Raw genomic sequence first — 20,847 nt, 5'->3', positions numbered from 1 at the left:
TCCAGGGTTACTGCTGAGGCTTGGTGCCTGCGTCATGAAATCCACTGTTCCTGGAGGCTATTTTTTTCTCCTTTTGTTACCCTTGTTTTATTTTTTGTGGTGGTTATTACTATTGTTGTTATTGATTTTGTTATTAGGACAGAGAGAAATGGAGAAAGGTAGGGTAGACAGAGAGGGGAGAGGGAAAGACACCCGCAGACCTGCTTCACATGGATTCACTTGCCAACATACATGTACAGCAGAGAAGCAATTATAGAAGCCAGAACTTCCCATTTTCTGCACCCCATAATGATCCTGGATTCATGCTCCCAGAAGGACAAAGAATAGGGAAGCTTCCAATGAGGTGATGGGACATGTGACTCTGTTGGTGGGAACTGTATAGAATTGCATCCCTGTTACTTTACAGTTTTGCTGATCATTATTAAATCACTAATAGAAAAATTAAAAAAATGTGCATTGTAGACTTACTATGTGTAAAGCACACTGCTAGGTGCCAAACTGTAGTGTTTCACAGGAGGAGAGCATATTTATCCCACTGGAGCTTATGTTTGAAGGAAGAGACCACCTACTTTTCCCAACTGACTGGGTTTTCATCCCTCAACTTTCATTTTTCTTTTTAATCAGTGCACTGTTCAGTTCTGGCTTATGGTGGGGCCTTGTATTGAGACTGAGACCTTCCTTTGAGCCTCAGGCAGGAAAGACCATTGTGTAGATCACTGTGATATCTCCCAGCCTCTGACTCTAGAGGACAACTCTCTAGTCTTCATTACCCTCTCTTTCTCTTCATTTTTAATATGTTTTTAGCGTCGTGTCCTTTTAGTTCCTCACAGCCTCATCTTTCTGGGAGGAATCAAACTTTTTGTACTCCCCTTTCTCTCAGCAATGGATGTTCAGATTCCTTTGAAAATATTCCTACTCATTATTTTCCAGGTTACATCCTTTGTGTAAATGTGGTTACAGTAATATATATATTGGCTAGAATCAGGGATAAATTGAGAAAGGAGATGAAAATAGAGAGGGAGAGACAAAGAGACACCCGCAGCTCTACATCACCACTCATGAAGCTTTCCCCCTGTAGGTGGGGACCAGGGGCTTGAACCTGTGTCATTGTGCACTGTATTATTAACCAGGTGCACAACTACCTAGCCCCAGTGTTAGTATGTTTTGTATATGCAATTCCAGTACTTCTAGGAAGTTTTCACATTTCCTTATTTGAGAGAGAGAGAAAGAGAGAGAGAGAGAGAGAGACAGAGAGACAGAGAGAGAGAGAGACAGAGAGAGAGAGAGAGACCATAACTGCACCATCCCTGAAGATTTCCCTGCAGATTTGTGGGACCACCATGAGGTTCCAGGGCTGGAGGCTGGGGCTTTGCACAGAGTAAGTACATATCCTAGCACATAAAATACTTCCCAGATCCATGATTGGCATATTTACATTTAAAAAACCCTATATATTTTTTTCTTTTATTCTTTTTTCTGTCTTTTTTTCCCTTTTTTTGCAAGGCGGTTCCTTACTAGGGTTCTAGAAATTGAGGCAAATAGTTTAACGTGTAAAAGAAAAAGAGAAGCCAAGTTTTCTTGAATTCAAAAAAACCTTTTCTTCATAAAAAATAGTTTAAATTTTTGTACATATGTTACAATGATACAGCCCACATTAGTGTCTATGGTCTGTGCTGCTTGTATTTTTGCATTTCTTTGTAGATATCATAAACATTTCAGTTTTTCCTTTCTTATTTTGATATTTATTTATTTCCCCTTTTGCTGTCCTTGTTTTTTATTGTTGCTGTAGTTTTATTGTTGTTGTTGTTGTTAGATAGGACAGACAGAAATGGAGAGAGGAGGGGAAGACAGAGGGGGGAGAGAAAGACAGACACCTGAAGACTTGCTTCACTGCCTGTGAAGCGACTCCCCTAAAGTTGGGGAGCGTGGGGCTCTAACCAGGATCTTTACTGATCCTTAAGCTTTGCGCCATGTGCACTTAACGTGCTGCGCTATGGCCCAATTCCCTCCTTTCTTTTTTAAAAAGGATTTCTTCTGGGATAACAATAATTCCTTTTATTAAAAATTTATATATTTATTATAGGTATGATGCTAATAATAAAGGGAGAGGAAAGGAAAGAAAAAAAACTCCAAGCCATTGTGCAGCTCTGGCTTAAGATGGTGCCAGGGACTGAACATGTGACCACCAGTTCTCAGGAATGCAAGTTAACACTTTTAACAGGTTAAGCTTTCTCCCTGGGTTTGCAGAAACATTTCCTACTGAGATGAGAGTACAGTCAAACAAACTTGGAGACTGGTGTCTTCATAACAAAACCGAAATGTCTGGGGAAACAATATAGTGGTTTTGTAAGATACTATATAATTTCAGGTTCAATCCCCAACACCACCGTAACCCAAAGCTGAGCAGTGCTCTGACCTCCCTCTACAAAGGTTTCTCTTTGTATCTCTCTCTCTCTTTCTCACTCAATAAACTAATAAATAAATTTCAGAGCATCAACAAGTATATAACAGTCAAATAAGAAAACCTATTCAAGAACCCCGTCCTGCCCCATAAACATCCTGCACCTTGAAATTACTCATCACCAATCGTTGCATCAGGCGTTTCCACTTGAGCTTCTTAGATATGGAGATATGTCCCAGGTCATGCTGCAGAAATCCAGACTGGGCCTAGGAGAAAGGAAATTACTGTCAGAGAAGTAGGGACCTCAAGAAGGAATTAACAAATGAGCCCAAGAGTAGATTCAGGAGCCCATTTGAGAATAGAGGGCATCTCATCTCACCTCTCCCATGTCAAGTTACTTTTCTACTGTGTACATGTGTTGTCTGCCCCTCCTTTTTTATTAGAGATTTAATAATGATGAGCATGATTGTGGGATAAGAAGGGCACAATTCCATACCATTCTCCACACCAGAGCTCCGTATCCCATCCCCTCCATTGGAAAATTCCTTATTTTTTATCCCTCTGGTTTTATGGACCAAAGGCCTTTATGGGGTACAGAGGTCTAGTTTCTACAATTACTTTTCCAAAGGCCTTTATGGGTACAGAGGTCTAGTTTCTACAATTACTTTTCCACTGGACATGGTCACTACCAGACCACTCATCAGGAGCCCTAGTCAGGGAATCCTGGGATTCCCATATAGATATGATGGGCATGTACCTCTAACATATCTCTCTCCACATGATCATTGGGCATCTCCAAAAGGGACAACATCGCATGTGGGCCTCTACAGAACCTTGTCCTCAATGTAGAATAACAGTAGTAGAAATTGTCTCACTCTGAAGAGAGGCTGGGTCAACATACTCTGCCATTCAAGGAAGATTGGTCCTGAAATGAGTGCAGCCTAGAGTGTTCCTAGCTATGAAGGAATGTGAGCTCACACCTTCAGGGATGCTTAGGTTACATAGTCTATTGTGTTAAATATGAATGAACATGGGCCCTTGGTCAGGTCAATGGGGTTTACAGTTAACAGTATTTATATACTCTTCCCCCTCCATGTTTTTATGCAGGTAGTTCTCAGTCTAGAATGCCCTCCTTACCACTCTCAAAACTTTTTGGTGTGAAGAGTAAAGAGTCCAGTCTTTGGACAACAGCTGATTCATATTCTAAGTCATTCACCACCACTTATACTGAAGAGCTCTTGGCCAATTATCATTAGCTCCGAGTCTTGAGTTTTTATCTGATAAGAATGGAGAGTAATACCTGGCTTGTGTAGCTGTTGTATAACTTAAGGATATATAAAGTGCTAGGATTAAGTAACACACCAATCAATTGTTTGCTTTCTTCCTTCTTCCAAAGTTATTTTTCAAAATCCAGCCAGTTGGATTTTCAAGAAAAAGTTGAAGAAGGAGAAGGAGAAGGAGAAGGAGAAGGAGAAGGAGAAGGAGAAGAAGAAGAAGAAGAAGAAGAAGAAGAAGAAGAAGAAGAAGAAGAAGAAGAGAAAGAAGAAGAAGAAGGGGGAGGAGGAGGAGGAGAAGGGTAAGGGAAAGGGAAAGGGGAAGGGGAAGGGGAAGGAGAGAAGGAGAAGAGGAGAAAAAATTGGAATCTGGAAACCTACTAAAATTACCTCTTCATGATAACTCCTCCAATTATTACCATCATAATTAAATGCCTCATTCTATTATGACAAATAATGCTTGTACCACTCTTTGACATCTCAGCCATTCTGTCATGTAGTGTGTTTGACATCCTGAGTAAAAACACCCCCAATAGATGACAGTTTCCCAGAGGCAAGGGACATGTGTTTCCCTTTGGGTTCATAGAAAGTGTTGTTCAAATGTTTATACCTCATTCAACAAAGTTATCAAATATCCCCCTAGTTATTTATGCTATTATTTATGTCAGTGTTCCTATTTCTTATGCATTTATGAGTGTTGGATGATATATGAATATACAGTAAAGAGGAGTATTAGGGCTGGGGGGACAGTATAATGGTTCTGCAAAAGACTCTTATGCCAGAAGCTCTAAGCTCCCAGGTTCAATCCTCAGCATCACCATAAGCCAGAGCTGAGCAGTGCTCTGGTATCTCTGTATTTACTTCTCTCTAATAAAATTAATAAAATATTTTCAAAAAAGTTTTTAAAAAGGAGAGGAAAGTTATGTGTTTGAGAACAGAACTTCAATTGCTGAACTTGTGCTGAAGTAGCAACTGTCACAAATTATGTATTTTTTATTATATGTCAATTATTACTCATTGTACATTAGCTTGTCTAATCCCCAGAATATTCCCACAAACATGCAATTTCTAGTTTACAGTAAGGTAACTGAGGTTCAGCAAGCTCTGATGAATTTCTGGTGTTGAATGATATCAGATAACAGTTGACATTTGTCAATAGAGAAGCAAAAATTCCAAGCCTTCTCTTAGAGTCATTCCCTGGGATAAGGATGACTGCTTACTTGAGATATTGCGAGGATAATGGAAATGAATATTGTTACTGGCCAGCTTGTGCCCAAATGATGCACTGTCAGCCAAGCCAGAGTTTCTAAAATAATGATCTGACAGAAATGGAGGAAGAAGAATCTCGGGTTGATATCAAACATCTTCATGGCCTCCAAAGACTTCCTCAGTGCCTGGAAATCTTCCACCAGCTGGGCCTGTGGAATAAATATCCAGGGAGTTAGTTATTTTGGGAAAAGGGATCACAAATAAATATGATTCATAATTTATTTTATTGACATATACATTTATTGATGCTGATAAACTTAATAGGATGGAATTAAGAACAAGGCAAATAAAATCTTTGAAGAAAATAAGGTTTATAATTTTTCCTCTTTGAAGAAAGCATCATAATTTATAAACTGGTCTCCAATAGTATTCCATTAGAATTAATTTTCTTTCTTTTTTTGGTCAGATATGCCTTTTTAATTATTATATGTTTATTTGTTGCATAAAAGCCTTAGAAATATTGGCATTTTTATATAAAAAGGAAACACTGACAAAACCATAGGATAAGAGGGGTTCAACTCCACACAATTCTCACCACCAGAACTCTGTATCCCATAGCCTCTTCTGATAACTTTCCTATTCTTTAACCCTCTGGGAGTATGGACCTAAGGTCTTTGTGGGATGCAGAAGGTGGAAGGTCTGGCTTCTGTAATTGCTTTTCCACTGAACATGGGAGTTAGCAGGTAGATCCATACTCCCAACCTGCCTCTCTCTTTCCCTATGGGGGGAGGTTCTGGAGAATGTGAACTCCAGGATACACTGGTGTGGTTGTCTGTCCAGGAAAGTCTGATTGGCAATCATGGTAGTATCTGGAAATTGATGGTTGAAAAGAGAGTTAACATATAAAGCCAAACAAATTGTGGTCCTGATATTGGGCCAGATTGGAACGTTCCTACTGATGACCACAGAATGTGAGCTCAGGTCTACAGGGATGCAGAGGTCACAGTCTCCTAAACAGATTATGGGCCCCAGATCACATCAAATCAATGGGGTTTACAGCCAACAATATTTATACACCTTTCCCATATTTGGGAGTTACTCTCTTCCCTGATTCAGTTTTCTGGTGCTTTTTCCAGCCATGACATCATCTCCCTAGACAATAACTTGGATCCACCTGCATATCAGATTTCAGGCTCAGGAAAAAAAAAAAAAACTAATATAGCCAAAGGCCCTTTGTATTATAACTAAAATATGCCTACTAGATATCTATAAAACAAAGAACCCCCCAATTCTTCATCTGCACTATTCCAGCCTTTAGGTCCATGATTAGAGATAGGCCTAAGTATGTATCAGTATGATTTCAGGAACTGATAGATCTCTGATTAAGATCTGGGGAACTTTGTTTTCTATTTGAGTCTGGGTAGCCCAGTGATGTCTAAACTAATAGAGCATTGAATTTACATGCCATAGTTTCTCTCTCTTTTTAATTTTTTTCTTTTTCTTAAATTAATGATTTATTAAGGTACATAATAACAAGAGTACAATTCCACACTGTTCCCATCACCAGAGTTCTGCGTACCTTTTCTCTTAACTGGTAACTGTAGTGCTTCTCCCATCATCACAGATATGTTTTGACTATTATTTCTATAATTATCTGAATATATATGCAAATATATCCATTTGAATTAGTGATTTAAAATTAATTTTAAAAATTATGAGATAACAGGGGAACAACTTGTCCCATACCCATCACCAGAGATCTGTATCCCCAATCCCTCCATGGGAAGCTACAGAAGTTTTCTTAAGGTGTCAGATATAAGTTAATTATTATTTCTATAACTCCCTGTCTATATTCTATATATTTTCCCATTTGTTGCTCATGTTTCCATATTCTCTTCCTTTCCAAGTTACACATACACCTATTACTACATCCAAATGTCCCTCCCCTTTTCCTCTTCTTTCTTCATCTTCCCCCTAGCATTCCCCCTCCTCCACTGGGAGTATGGACCAAAATTTTTTGGGGGGTCAGAAGGTGGGATTAGCCTTCTGTAATTGCTTCTTCACTGCACATGGGCATTGAATGCCACAGATTTTCAATGTGATTCCCAGCACCACATGTACCAGAATGATGTCCTGACGGATCTCTCCCTCTCTCTCTCTCTCTCTCTCTCTCAATTCTCACATTCTCATGTGCATTAAGTTAAAAAACTTTTGGGGGGTACTGGTATATCAATTGGTGGTGGCATCAGTGCACAGACACGTAGTATAGAATAATGAGATTGTATTCATGTGACAAAAGGAAAAGATGAACAGAACTAAATGTGATCCATTTAGATTACATAAAAGGGAAAATTTCTTAATGAGTTGCTCAATAGACCTTGTTTCTGCTCAGTCAGATTAGGGTCCTATTTCAGTGGTGTTGGTGTGTGTCAGCAAGTAGCAGGGAGTAGTGCAGGCCCTGTGTACACACACAGGGTGCATACATGCATGTGAGTTTATACAGACTTGAGGCAACTCTTAGCTTGATGACTACAATGGCTTTGAAACCAAGATAACTGAAAAAGTTACCAGGGTGTCAGAAAGAGAGTGGAATTGGTCAGATTTAAGAAAGGAGATGCTTTTAATGTATAAAAAGAATTATTAAAAATAAGTGATAATTCTAGAAACAAAAAAACAGCATTTCAGAATTCATTGATGTACTTTAAAAAATGCTACTGTCTAAGGGGTGTCTGGACGAGCCCATCTGTCAAGTTTCTCTCAGTCCTTGGGGTCCTAATGGCCTTGATAATTGAAAGAGGGCATCTCTAGAATACTTTCCAACTTGGATATCTTTTGTAACCAACCTATTGTGCCATGTGAAGGATCACAAAAGCCCAGAAGAGTGACTGGTTTAAAATAATAGCAAGTCAATAACAGATGCTAGATTTTAGCCTACACTTTCTGACATTAAATTTTATTCTAAACTGTTGGTTCTTTCTCTCTACCTAGTTCATTTACATAAAGCAAATATATGGTATACTTGCACTCTTGGAGGGCAATTTTTTTTTAGGTAATAAATGCTTATAGCTCTTGGATATTATTGGAATTTTATCTTCCTTTAGAGAAAATTCATAGTAATAAGTGTCTTACCTTACATCATCTCTCCCTCCCCCTTTTGCTTTTTAAGCTTAGTTTTGTGACTAAAATGATGGGGACATTTACATAAGTTTGTAAACTATCCATCCCAACATTGATAGTGTCTACAATTTATTGAGTGTTTATTAACCTCCAGATATGGTTCCAAATTCTTGAAACCATTTAACTCTTTCAATAATCTCCCAATCACTATAGTTGCTGTAATATTTCAAAGAGAGCAGCTGAGTAACAGAGATGTTTGGTATAACTCATCTAACTTCATACCATTTGTGGCAGAGTTGGGTGTGAGTTTAAAGTCTTCAGCTCTAGACTTCATGTAACTCTGTCTCTTGACACAACGTTAGAGGATGCCCATGGACCTATGGAGTAAGCCTAAGTGTCCACCTTTAGATTGCATTTCAGGTGGACAGTGGAATGCAGAGAGAAGAATGCTATTCTGAATTGAGAATGCCTAGGGAAGCGTGACCAAAAGGCAGTGACTTGTAGTTATAGTTGTACAGTTCAACAGCTTTGGGTATTTGGGAAGTATTTTATTCCTCCTGAGGTATAATTTATCCAAACATCAAACACAATGGTTGGAGTGCATTCAGTTTTTATTCAACAACTATTTGTGGGGTTCATTCTATTGCACATGGATGATGCTGCGTAGATGACCCTTTATTTTATTTTTAATATTTTACAAGATTATCAAATTACATTGGTGTAAAGTATCACATCCACCAGCCAAGTTCAGTGCTTCCTTTTCCCTCCCATGCTCTGTAGTTCTCACAAAGTCTTAGAGATAGTTTGCCTGCTCCTACTTTTTTCATTATTATTTTTTTCTATTATTTTTGTCTGTGCAAATAAGACATGAGGATGATAAAAGCAGACACATTCTCTTCTGTCATGGGACATAGTTAACAGACAACCAACACAGACATCAAACAGATAATTATAAGCAGTCACTGAAAAAGATATTACTTATATGAGTTGCCTGACCTGAAGTAGATACTTAAAAATATGGAGTTAATGCTTGGTACTGGGCCCCAATGTCCTTTGCATGGCAGAGCCTTCAGAGTTCTGAGGGTCTAATCTCAATGATGCTCTTTGGAAATATGAAAAACCCACTCATTCAGGTAACTGCGGGTCAACCATACATGACAGATGACATTCATAGAATTATAGGCTAGGTCTGAATTTTACCCCTTGATCCAGCCTCCACAACTTGCCCATTCTGAGACCTCACTCACATTTTTGTTTTTCTCCTGGCTGGGTTCTCCTGGGTCAAGTTCTCCAATGAGTAGTGGCTTCTGGTACAATTGCACAATGTCCAGATGATCATGCATGGCTCTGAAGACATCCTGTAAGCCAAAGAGAACTTAGAAAAGAAATTCTTATTCACAGATCAGTCCCTTTCATTACTTTTTCCTCTGTCCCCTTTGGGAAGTAACTCAGACTCTTTCATAGAGGGTTTGCTTGTGATCTCACATGGATGCTTTAAGTTGACTGAATCAATTTGCCCTTGGGATGCTTCCCACTGGATATCTACCTACTAATGTATTACTGCACTGGACAAGTTCAGTGATGGCACGTCAACAATATCAAGATTCGGAAAGAGATCACTGACTATTTTCTTTCTACCTTATAAAGCACTTTACTGGGGAAATAAGGAATTTCAAGACAGTTGTCAAGTAAATATAGTTCCTCATCTTCCTATCAGAGGTGTCTGCACACCACACCCACTACTGATTGGCATCTTCCTCTGCCATAGAACACACGGACCCCAGCTCCTTTTCAACGTTCTCTCTCCTCACTCCTTGTAGAGCTCTGGCCTCTACTGCAATAGGCCACAGCTAGTTTAAGTTCATCCTGTGTTTTCCCTGTCTTTTTAAAATTTTCTTTTAAAAATATATCTTATTGTCTTTATTTTTTGAATAGATATAAGCAATAAAGAGATTAGGGGGAAAGAGAGAGAGAGAGAAAGAGAGGGAGAGAAAAAGGAAAACATCTCTAGTACTGTTTCAGCACTTGCAAAGCTTTCTCCCTGCAGGTGGGGTATTGGGGCTTGAACTCAGGTCTTTGAGCATTGTAACATGCATGTTCAACCAGGTGTGCCACCACTTGGCCCCTGTTTTTTTCTTTTAAATCCAACCTGCAAGTGAGATCATCTGGCATTTTGCCTTTTCCTTCTGACTTAACTCACTTGATAAAATCACCACATTATTTGCAACCGTAACATATGAAACATGTTATGGTTGCAAACAAATGCATATATGTATGCATTCATTCCTAATTAATTTATGTAACTGGGTTTTATAAATTTAGGTGTTTATGAAGATGTGTATAATACACCCCATTTACTGGGTGCTGTAGCTAATATAATCATAATAGAAAGAAATATAAGTTGAAGTTTACTTCAGTGGTAAAAATAGATTAGTTGTAAATGATATTTTTGTAATATTTATTTTTAATTTTTCAATGTTGCAGATTTTTGAATGTACCAATGTCTTTGAAATAATGACTAGTTAATTGCTATATATTCTAAGTGCTCTATCTCTGACAATTAAAATCTATTACAAAAAAATCACCACTTTAAAAATTATCAGTTTATTTAAAATTGAGTTAATGTGACTTTACATTAACAAATATGTTCTAGGAGGTACAATTTCACACCTCTTGAATGTGCATGTTATCATATCCCAGCCACCACTAAACTACCCACATCCCTTTACTACAGTCCACTAGACCCCCTTTACCCTATCAACACAGTGTCTCCTTTTCCTCAGGTAATGATGGTTCCATGGGAAGAGTTCATACATACAGAAGGACCTGAGTTTGAGCCTCAGACAGCACATGGGAACACCACACATGGCCCAGGGGAAGCCCTTTGAGTGTTGCTGTAGCGTTTCTTTTTTTAATATTTATTCCCTTTTGTTGCCCTTGTTGTTTTATTATTGTAGTAGTTGTCAGCTGGGACAGAGAGAAATGGAGAGAGGAGGGGAAGACAGAGCAGGAGAGAGAAAGATAGACACCTGCAGACCTGCATCACCGCTTTTGAAGCGACTCCCCTGCGGGTGGGGAGTCTGAGGTGCAAACCAGGATCCTTATGTCAGTCCTTGCGCTTTGTGCTACCTGCACTTAACTTGCTGTGCTTCCGGCCAACCCCGGTGTTTCTCCTTTTATCTCCCTCCTTCTCCTCCATCTTTCGCTACCCAAAGGTGAAAAAAGAATAAAAGCCCACTAGGAGTAGTGAATTCACCCACATGAGAAGTCCTGGTAGGCAAAAAAGAATACAAAATGAATTTTAAAAAGTAATATCCTTACACAGTCTGAATATTGAGTTGTGAAACCACATTCTTTAAAGATCTGCAAAAACAGGTTTTGTCATTGACATTCTTGAGCAAGTACACACATGCTGCCTGAAGGTGATGGGAAGAAGAGAAGGGAAGAAAGGACAGTGCCAACATTTACTGTGTACATGAAGTGTACAAGACCTTTTATGGGCCAGTTCCTAAGCATCACCTTAGTTTTAGGAGGTTCCATTGATTTGATGTACAGTTAAAGGACACTGAGTTTCAGTGCCTTGCTTAAATTAACACAGTAAACAATTGAATCAGGATGAGAAGTCAAGAATATATAAAGGCACGAAACAGTAAAGTTTTTTCTGACTTTAACATGTTATCATTCTTTTACAAAGGTCATGGTGCCTTGGGAATGTACTAAAAACAGACTTCCTAGATTCTTTCCACTATAGAGTTCCTATTTTCAACTGCTCTATTCCTACATTTTTGTTCCTTATTATTAAAAATTGTGCCCTGCTTTATATCTGACTGCCTTTCAGCCACATATTTGCAGATGCTACCATGATTCCATGCTGACTTCCCTGGGCAGATGAACTCACCACTGTGTCTGGGTACCTTACCTCTCCAGAGCCCTATTCCACTAGGGAAAGATAGAAATAGCCTGTGGGTAAGGGTCAGTCTGCCAACATCCATGTTCAGTGGAGAAGCAATTACAGAAGACAGACCTTCCACCTTCCACCTCATAAAAAAATTTGACCCACAGTCCCAGAGGGGTAGGTGATAGTGGAAGATGACCAGAGGACTCTGAACACCAATTCCATCAAGCATTTGCCACCAAGAAGCCTGTTTTTATACCACCACTTAAAACTAGGTGAACCTCAGAAACACCAGAAAAACCCAGGCATCGTTTCCCTTATCTGAGAGAAGAACAAAAAATGAAGGATTCTCAGAAGTAGTCGGGCTCAGTCAAAAATTAGTAAAGTCCCATATGGACCCCCTGGAATATACCTAAAATATATTTCCAACATGAAGACCTCAAATTTCATCTGCTATACTTTAACCTTTAGGTTCCTGATTATTAAACAATTTGTTCTGCTTTGTATTTAACGCTTTTCAGACACCAAGTTGCAGATGCTACCATGATGTCAATTTGACTTCCCTGGGCAGATGACCTCACTAAGATGTCCTGGAATTCCACCTCTGCAGAGCCCTACCCAAATAGAGAAAGACAGAAACAGACTGGGGGTATGGATTGACCTGCCAACACCCATGTCCAGTGGAGAAGCAATTACAGAAGCCAGCCCTCCACCCTCTACACCCCACAATGACCTTGGGTTCATACTCCCAGAGGGATAAAGAATAGAGAAGCTATCAATGGATGGGATGGGATATGAAGTTCTGGGGGTGGGAACTGTGTGAAAATGTATACCTCTTATCCTATAGACTTGCCAATTTTCCATGTTATAAATAAAAATAAAAAAACAAGATAGCCAGATAGTCAACAAGATAACTTCATCTTAGAAAAAACAAACAAAAAATTAAAAAACTCACCAAAATAATCAACATTTCATTTCCACACCTCAGGATAATTCTTGTTGACTTATCTCAGATCTCAACTGCTCCAAGGCTGAAATAAATCTCATATTTCATATGGAGACTGAGTTGTGAATAAATTACCTTGTGGAGGGAATGCAGCCTTTTCCCTTGTCTTGAAGGAAGGCTGCTTTAGAGTAAAGGATGCTTGTGGAGAATGACACTTGGTCACCTAGATCCTCTTTCATCATCACAGATCACGAGAAGGTTATATATACTTCAATTTATTCTATATCTGAAAGCTGTTTCTTATACTGAGTTCTTTTTTATGCTTTTATTAAATTCCAAGGGGCTAGGTGGTGTTACACATTGTTGGGCACACTTGTCACAATGCACAAGGGCCCAGGTTCAAGCCCCCATCCCCACCTGCAGGGAGAAAGCTTTGTGAGAAGTGTAGGAGTGCTACAGGTCTCTCTTTTTCTCTATCTCTCCCTTCCCTTTCACTTTCTGACTCTGTATCCAATAAATAAATAAAGATAATAAAAAAGTTAACTGAGTTCCAATTCCAAATACTTTCTCTGCTCTCTTTCTACCTACCCTGTCTTATAATAGGTACCATCACCTAGCTACCTAAATCAGATGTGCAAAGGTAAGCATATACACCTTCCTCCTGTTTACTTATCCAGTTATTCATCCAATATTAAATATTATATCTTCTAGATATCTTTGCTTCTTATCTTTTCCCCAAAGTCCTGTTTAGATCTTCACTTTTTTTTTTCCTGGATTCCATTCTTCATTTTGATGCTTTCTGCTCCATTTTTTTCTTCACTTAGCTGTCCAGGTAATGTTTTAGAAAGGAAGCTTCTGCTTTTGACCCACTGTAGACTCTTAGCACTTTAAATTCTACTCCACCTATTTTTTTTTTTAACTTAGACTGTCATTCAAATGACAACTGAACAACTCAAGAAAACTTGCAACCCAAGAAAGGGGCAATTATCACTGATGATCATTCTCCTTTCACCGACAACTTAGAAATTGAGTGGATTTGTTGTTGTTGTTGTTGTTGTGCTGGTTGCATCTGAAGAGATGCCTTACTACAGAAGTGTCCTGATGTGTTACAGAGGGGAGGAAGACATAGCATTTTTAGTGTGGCACTCAAGACCCTTTATCCTTCTCCTCCTTCATCCCTTTTTCTCTGTCCCAACTTCTCCTCTCTGTTCATCTCTTTTTCTTTCTTCTCTCTACACTGTCATGTCCATCACTGGTATTGATTGAATAGGCATCATCTATCAATATTGTGCTAAAGAAAGAAAATGGCACATCTGGGTTGCCTATTCTGGCTGGGTGACCTGAACCACATCTGGGTTCTGTTTAAATACATCACATCTGTTTCTATGCTTTTCCATATTCTATATGTCAGTCCACCAGACAGCGGATATGGATTATGGATGTCCTTATATAGCCTTTAAGTTGTTATCATCCCCTTTTGGTTATATTGGTCTTTGACTGTCAGGAGAAAGCACATACATTTCTTTTCTCCTTCCTTATCTTTCTTTCTTTCTTTTTTTTTCCCTCCATTGTTATCACTGGGGCTCAGTGCCTGCACTACCTTTCCACTGCTCCTGTGGCCATGTTTTTCTTCAATTTTTCTTTCTGTATAAGACAGAGAACAATTCAGAGGGGAAAAGAAGAGAAGAAAAGAGACAGAGAGACATCTGAAGATGTGCTTCACCACTTGTGCATGTAGGAAGCCGGTGTTAGAACAGGGACCCTTGCGCAGGTCCTTGAGCTTAACCCACTACACCGACCCCCCCCAAAGCACTTACATTTCCACATGTACCTTTTAGAGTATGATGTTCATATGAGTCTTTTGCGGAGCTACTATGCTACTTCCTGGTCCACTCTGATTTTCACAACAATACTAAAATTACATCCTCACTTCCTAGGTATGTGAGTGAAGGTTTCAAGAGTTTGAATCACCTTCTCAGAATATTCTAGTTAAGTGGTGAAGCCCAGATACATACCAGATCTGCTTTGTTCACAAGCCTGTTCTCCTAATGATCAGGCCCAGACCCTTCACAAGGGTTTATTGCTATTATGGCCGATACCATTAATAAGCATTCTTTTGGAAAGATGCTACTTAGGCATCACTTAGGTATCACTGGACATCTATCAAGATGATGGAGTGTCAGAGAGAGTTTCTGTACAAAGGAGAAAAGGTGCCCCTCAGGCGCTGGGTGGTGGTGCACCTGATTAAGCTCACATACCACCAAGCACAAGGACCTGGGTTTGAGGACCCTGCTCCCCAGTTCATGAATGTTGAAGCAAGTTTGTGATCTTTTTTCCCCCTTTTTACCTCCTTCCCCCCATTCTCAATTTTTTTCTGTCTTGTCAAATAAAAACAGAGAGAAAAACCAAAAGGAAAAAAAAAAATGGCTGCCAGGAGTGGTGGATTCCTTTTGCAGGCACAGAGCCCCAGTGATAACCCTAGGGGCAAAAAAAAAAAAAGGAAAAAAGTTGCAATTTATAGCAGATACAGCCAAGATTCAGAGTTTGCACACACAGACAAATTTCGCTGAATTTTTTTCCTTTTGAGATTCAATTTGCAGCTACTTCTAAGTCATATAATTCTTAAGGGAGCTTTGAGTTCTATCCCTCTGGATTTATGTTCTCTTTGACTCTAGAAAACATCATTCTGGGCTGGGGAGACAGCATAATGGTTATGCAAAAGACTTCCATGCCTGAAGCTCTGAGGTCCGGAGTTCTATCCCCAGCACCATTATAAGCCAGAGCTGAGCAGTGCTATGATCTTTCTGTGCTTCCCCTTCCATAAAATAAAATAAAATAAAATAAAATAACGTTTTAATAACGTTTTAATAAGAGAAAACATGATTCTCCACCCATACCCTTCAGTTCTTAATCAGGTGTCACCAAACATAATTTTTCCTATTTTTTAATTTTATTATCTTTATTCATGGAATATAGACAGCCAGAAATTGAGAGTGAAAGGGGAGATAGAGATAGAAAGACAGAGAGACACCTGCAGCCCTGTTTCACCACTTGTGAAGTTTTGTTCCTGCAGGTGGGGACCAGGACCTTGAACCTGGGTCCTTGTGCACTGTAATGTGCACTTAACCAGGTGCACCATCACCCAGTGCCCCCCCAAAATACAATTTCTAAGCTGGCAGTAATCAGGAAGTAATGACCTCAGCTTCAAAGCAATGGATATTGATAATATAAATAGCAGCAATTTCACTAACATTTAGTAGATATTGGATATTGTGCTAAAAACATAAAGATTCTTCCCATCGACCATAAGTGAGGTGAGTAATCTTGCTGTTCCCATTCTGAAGACCTGAAGTTTATCCTTAGAGCATTCCAATCCAGTTACCAGCTTACATTCCAAACCTCAATCTTCTTGAGTAGCCAATGGAATAATGTGGATGTCAGAAGTCTTCTATGACACACCCTACCTCCCTCCTTGCATCATCTTTCTTTGAAAAATCTTTTATTTTTTAAAAATTTTTCTTGAGCATTTTTGAATTTCTGAAAGTCTGAGGGACTTGATGTCTGTGCTTAAGTTTTTCATTCTCTGGACATGAATCCAGAGGCTGCATGGCTATTTTCCCCCTAAAGATTCACATGGCTTGTATATTATTAACTGATTTTTCTTTATTAACTAAGCTTGGGTACAGAATTGTGGCCTTTTCATTTCACTGGGGCATAAACATCATCAGCAAACTGTAGATTTGTCAGTTGGTTGGTATAAGGTTGAATGAGCCTATTAGTTATTTTTAAGGGGGGCAGAAAGGATGTGTCTTGGTTCTTTGGGGTTCTCACCCACATCTATGGCTCTCTGTCTCACTCTCTCTCTGTATCTGAAAGGATGAACTGGAAACAGTGATATCACACCCACACAAATTCAGGACATGTCAAAACCAAAACTAAACAAACAAAAACATAACGGTGATCACCAGGGAAGAGAAGAGGAGTTGGTGTACCGCGTAAGAAAGGATGGTTATTTAGTACTGGGTTGAAATGGAGTCTCTAGAGGTGATCATAATGCCAGATATACAAACACAACTGAAGCCTAGGTAGAGTATAAACCAGAGTGCAATAATTATTAAAAATAAACAACCTGTGGTCGGGGGAGACAGCATGATGGTTCTGCAAAAGATTTTCATACTTAAGGTTCTGTGGTCCCTGGTTTAATCCTCAGCACCACCATTAGTCAGAACTGAGCAGTGCTCTGGTCTTTCTCTCTGTATTTCTCTTTCAGTAAAATAAAATGAAATAAATAAAGAAAGAAGGAAGGACGGAAAGAAAGAAATGAAGGAAGGAAGGTAGAAAGAAGAGAAAGAACTTGATCAGAGGAGTTTGAGAAATTGCAGAAAAGTGAGAAGGAGGTGTGTGAAGGGAGGGAAGATGAAATCAAGACTATCAAAAGCCAAAGTCTTCTAACTTTGCAAGTCCTCAGTTATTCACATATTCTGTTATTATTAGCTCAGTCCTCTGCATAGAGTGATCATTAGTGAGTTGATGCTTTGAGTCTTTGCTTTGAAAATAGCTGGAGAATTTACTGATATATAATAAACTGTGAAAACAAAAAAAAAAGGAAATAGATAAAAAGGGGGGCAAATTTTAAATTTCTCCTCCATCTGTATCAGTTTCCTGATCTTTGTTATTTCCTTGGCTTCTCTTCTTCTCCAGATCTTCTATGCTGAGATTTAAAAAAAAAAAAAAGCCTACAATATTTACAATATTTTAGAAGTGATTTCAAAGTGCTTTTGAGGGTTTGAAAAACCTCCTTGATCAATATTAAATAGAAAGCTCATTTTATTTCATTTCCTTTTCTTTCTTTAATTCTTTTTTTTTCCACCAAAGCACTGCTCAGTTTAGGCTTATGGTATTATGGGGGTACTGAACCTTGACCCTTAGAGTTTCAGGTATAACAGTTGTTTGTATAATCATTATGCCCTCTTCAGGGCTCTGGAAATTTGTTTAATTTTTAAGGAACTTAGCTACGAATGTAGAAAAATACTATATGCTTTGATAATTTGTCCCTATGACTTGCTGTACTGGAGGCTGTGTAATTTGCCTCTTTAAACACTGATTTTCTCATCTGTAATTAAGGATAATGGTCACATTCCTTATGATGATTTATAAGAGAAATGATACATTAGAATGTGTCTCAGTCATCCTAGACAACTAATAAAGTGTGTGTTGTGTATATGTGGTGTATGTGTGTGTGTGTGTGTGTGTGTGTGTGTGTGTGTCCTTTCCTTAGCCATCTTGTTGGGGAAGGGTGATGAGGAGAAGCAGTGATGAAAAGTGGGGAGAAAAATGCAGGTTAAGAAAGATAAGGATTTGAAGTCTGAATCCTGCAACTGGGTTGCCTTTGGTCAATCACTTCAGCTCTGATTTTAATTTATTTTCCTTTTCTTTCCTCCTCCTCCTCCTCCACATCCTCCTCCTCCTCCTCCTTTTTTTCCTCTAGTGTTATTGCTGGGGCTTGGTGTCTGCACTATGAATGCACTGCTTCTGGGGGCTATTTTCTCCCATTATCTTATAGGATAGGACAGAGAGAAATTGAGTGAGGAGGGGAAGACAGAGAGGGTGGAGAGAAAGACAAGACACCTGCAGACCTGCTTCACTGCCTGTGAAGTGACTCCCCTGCAGGTGGGGAGCCGGGGGCTTGACTTGGGATTCTTGAGCTTCACACTATGCCCACTACCACCCAGACACCTGGTTTTAATTTCTTCATTGATAAAAGTCAATTGTATTTTCTAAATGAACTGCAGGACAGAAACAAGTGTGCAAAAAACGAGGAGCCTGCGTAATGGTAGGTTTTCCTCATTGCTATTATATTAACACTATGTTGATGCCTATCAGTTGGATTACTGCCTTTCCTCTAGACAGTTCAATTAGGAGTTGCAGAAATTTTACAAGGATTCAGACATCCTCCTTTCTCATCACCTGTTTGTATCTTTCTTCTCAAAAGACAGTGAGTGCATGTCAAACAATGCAAAATACCTCCAAACAAACATATCCACCCCCAGTTACACAAGCATAATATTCATTGTGAAGATCTGAGCTCACCCCATCCTTAATGAAGTTAATAGCTAGACCCAGAGGCTTGATTTGCTTCCTAGGTCTGGCTGAAAAGGAATCCTGAAAAATTGGTTTGGGAGGTGGTGAGCCATTGTGGTGCTTGAGCACGAACTTGGGAAAGCGTTCTTGGGAAAAGAGCCAAGGGCCCAGCCACCCAGCCAGTTCAGGGAAACTCAGGGAGAAACTGTTTTCCTTACCGTGGCGTCTTGCCCTGCATAGTGGTTGAGGAGACGGTGCCCGCCAGGATGTCTGTTGGCCCAGTCAGTGACATTGTAGACCTTGCGGTCAATCACCAGCCACTGGTCTTCTTTCTGGTTGTGTCTGTGGATCTCCTGCCAAGTGAACCTTTTTCGGGGTCTGTCGTATTTCCCATTGGCCTCTTGCTTTGCAGAGATATCTGCTTTGCCATTTGCTGCTACGGTCTTCCCCTCTGCCTGATGCGTCTCCTCTTCAGGATTCCCGTTGCCCACTGACTCACTTTCAAAAGTCATTGCCCTAGAACTCCTGGAATTTTGGAATTGACTCTTGAAATTCTTAACCCTCATCTCTGATTGGATCACTAGATATGCCTTTCCTCTTTATTATATCCCATTACAGTTGGGATCCTATACAGAAAACTTTTTTTTTTTTTAGCTTAGTTGTCTTTTTTAAAAACCTTCAGCTTCACTTCTCTGTCCTATTTTTCTGTCCTGATGGAGACCAGTCTACCTTTATGTCCTAGGAAGTTTCCCTTCTCTCTCTCTCTCTCTCTCTGTCTTTCTCTCTCTCCTCACCTCTGTTTTCAGTGATGTTGGTGTCTTCATGGTACCCTCCTACATTATTAAAAGTCCCTGCATTTAGAACTGGAGCCAATCACAAGCTGGTTGGGTGTTCTGATCGTCCCCCAGGGGGAGAGGCTTGGCTCCTGGCTTCACATCTGGCTGGGTTGGGTTCTCAGGTGTCCTGACAGGTGAGTGGAGATATTTTGCTTTGTCAGTTGTTCACATTAGCAAAAGTTTTCACAATCTCTGGGAGGACATAGATGCTTAGGGGACTTGGAAAATGCTTTATTATTATTATTATCTTTATTTATTGATTGGATAGAGGCAGCCAGAAATTGAGAGGAAAGGGGACATAGCTAGGGAGAGAGACAGAGAGACACCTGCAGCACATCTTCACCTCTTGTGAAGGTTTTTTCTTGGGGGTGGGGAACAGGGGCTTGAATCTAGATCCTTGAGCATCATAACATGTAAGCTCAATCAGATGCTACCTCACAGCTTCAGGAAATGTAGTTTATGATGACTGCTATTTTCCCCCTAAGTCTTTTAAACTGAAAAAAAAATTGTAAAGGGATGTTTAAGCTAAATTTTATAAAAAAGCAAATAATTTCTTTCTCTTATTTTCCTTTGAGCATTGTCTTTATCTGTCAACCTGCTTCAAGTTAATTACAGCTGGTATTTATTGAGACACATGCTGATTTAAGCATGTTGCATCTTGATTTAATTTATATATCAGTCTTTTGAGGGAGGAGTTACTAGTGCTCCATTTCCCAGATGAGAAGCATAATGGACTGATGACCCACCTAAGGTAACTGGGCCAGAATGACCTTGCCAACGAGAAGTTAACTGGTGCTTGAATCCAGATTTCTGTTTACAAATCCTAAATTTCCCCTTCTTTTTTTTTCTTTTTTTATTTGCCAAGTCCAAAGTCTAGACATATGTAATAATGATTGGACCATTGTTTATCAGTGAGATGGAATAAGAGATTCCTGATGTGGAGTTGAAGGAAAAGGGTCTTGATTTTGGGGCTGGGTGGTGGCACACCTGGTTGAGCGCACGTGTTACAACACGCAAGGACCTGGGTTCGTGTCTCAGGCCCCCACCTGCAGGGGGAAAGCTTTTCCCCCTGCAGGTGGTGAAGCAGG

General features: G+C 39.5%; 1 protein-coding gene across 2 annotated transcripts in view; it reads right to left on the bottom strand.

Annotated features, from left to right (window-relative positions):
- LOC103110387 (fatty acid desaturase 2-like protein FADS2B) overlaps positions 1-19,730 on the bottom strand; it is a 51,613-nt gene extending 31,883 nt beyond the window's left edge. For both annotated transcript variants that reach the window (XM_007519561.2, XM_060176201.1), the window contains exons 1-4: positions 19,142-19,730; positions 9,249-9,359; positions 4,896-5,093; positions 2,566-2,667 (exon numbers count right to left, since the gene is read on the bottom strand). In XM_007519561.2, the coding sequence (XP_007519623.2) occupies positions 2,566-2,667; positions 4,896-5,093; positions 9,249-9,359; positions 19,142-19,489 (759 nt within the window). In that variant the 5' untranslated portion in view covers positions 19,490-19,730. The remainder of the gene's footprint in view (positions 1-2,565; positions 2,668-4,895; positions 5,094-9,248; positions 9,360-19,141) is intronic.
- Positions 19,731-20,847: the final 1,117 nt, after the last annotated feature.

The sequence above is a fragment of the Erinaceus europaeus genome, chromosome 17 (assembly GCF_950295315.1).
Source record: "Erinaceus europaeus chromosome 17, mEriEur2.1, whole genome shotgun sequence".
Taxonomy (NCBI): Eukaryota; Metazoa; Chordata; class Mammalia; order Eulipotyphla; family Erinaceidae; genus Erinaceus; species Erinaceus europaeus.
Note: the sequence above shows the minus strand (reverse complement) of the source record. Positions and strands in the feature narration are given on the sequence as shown.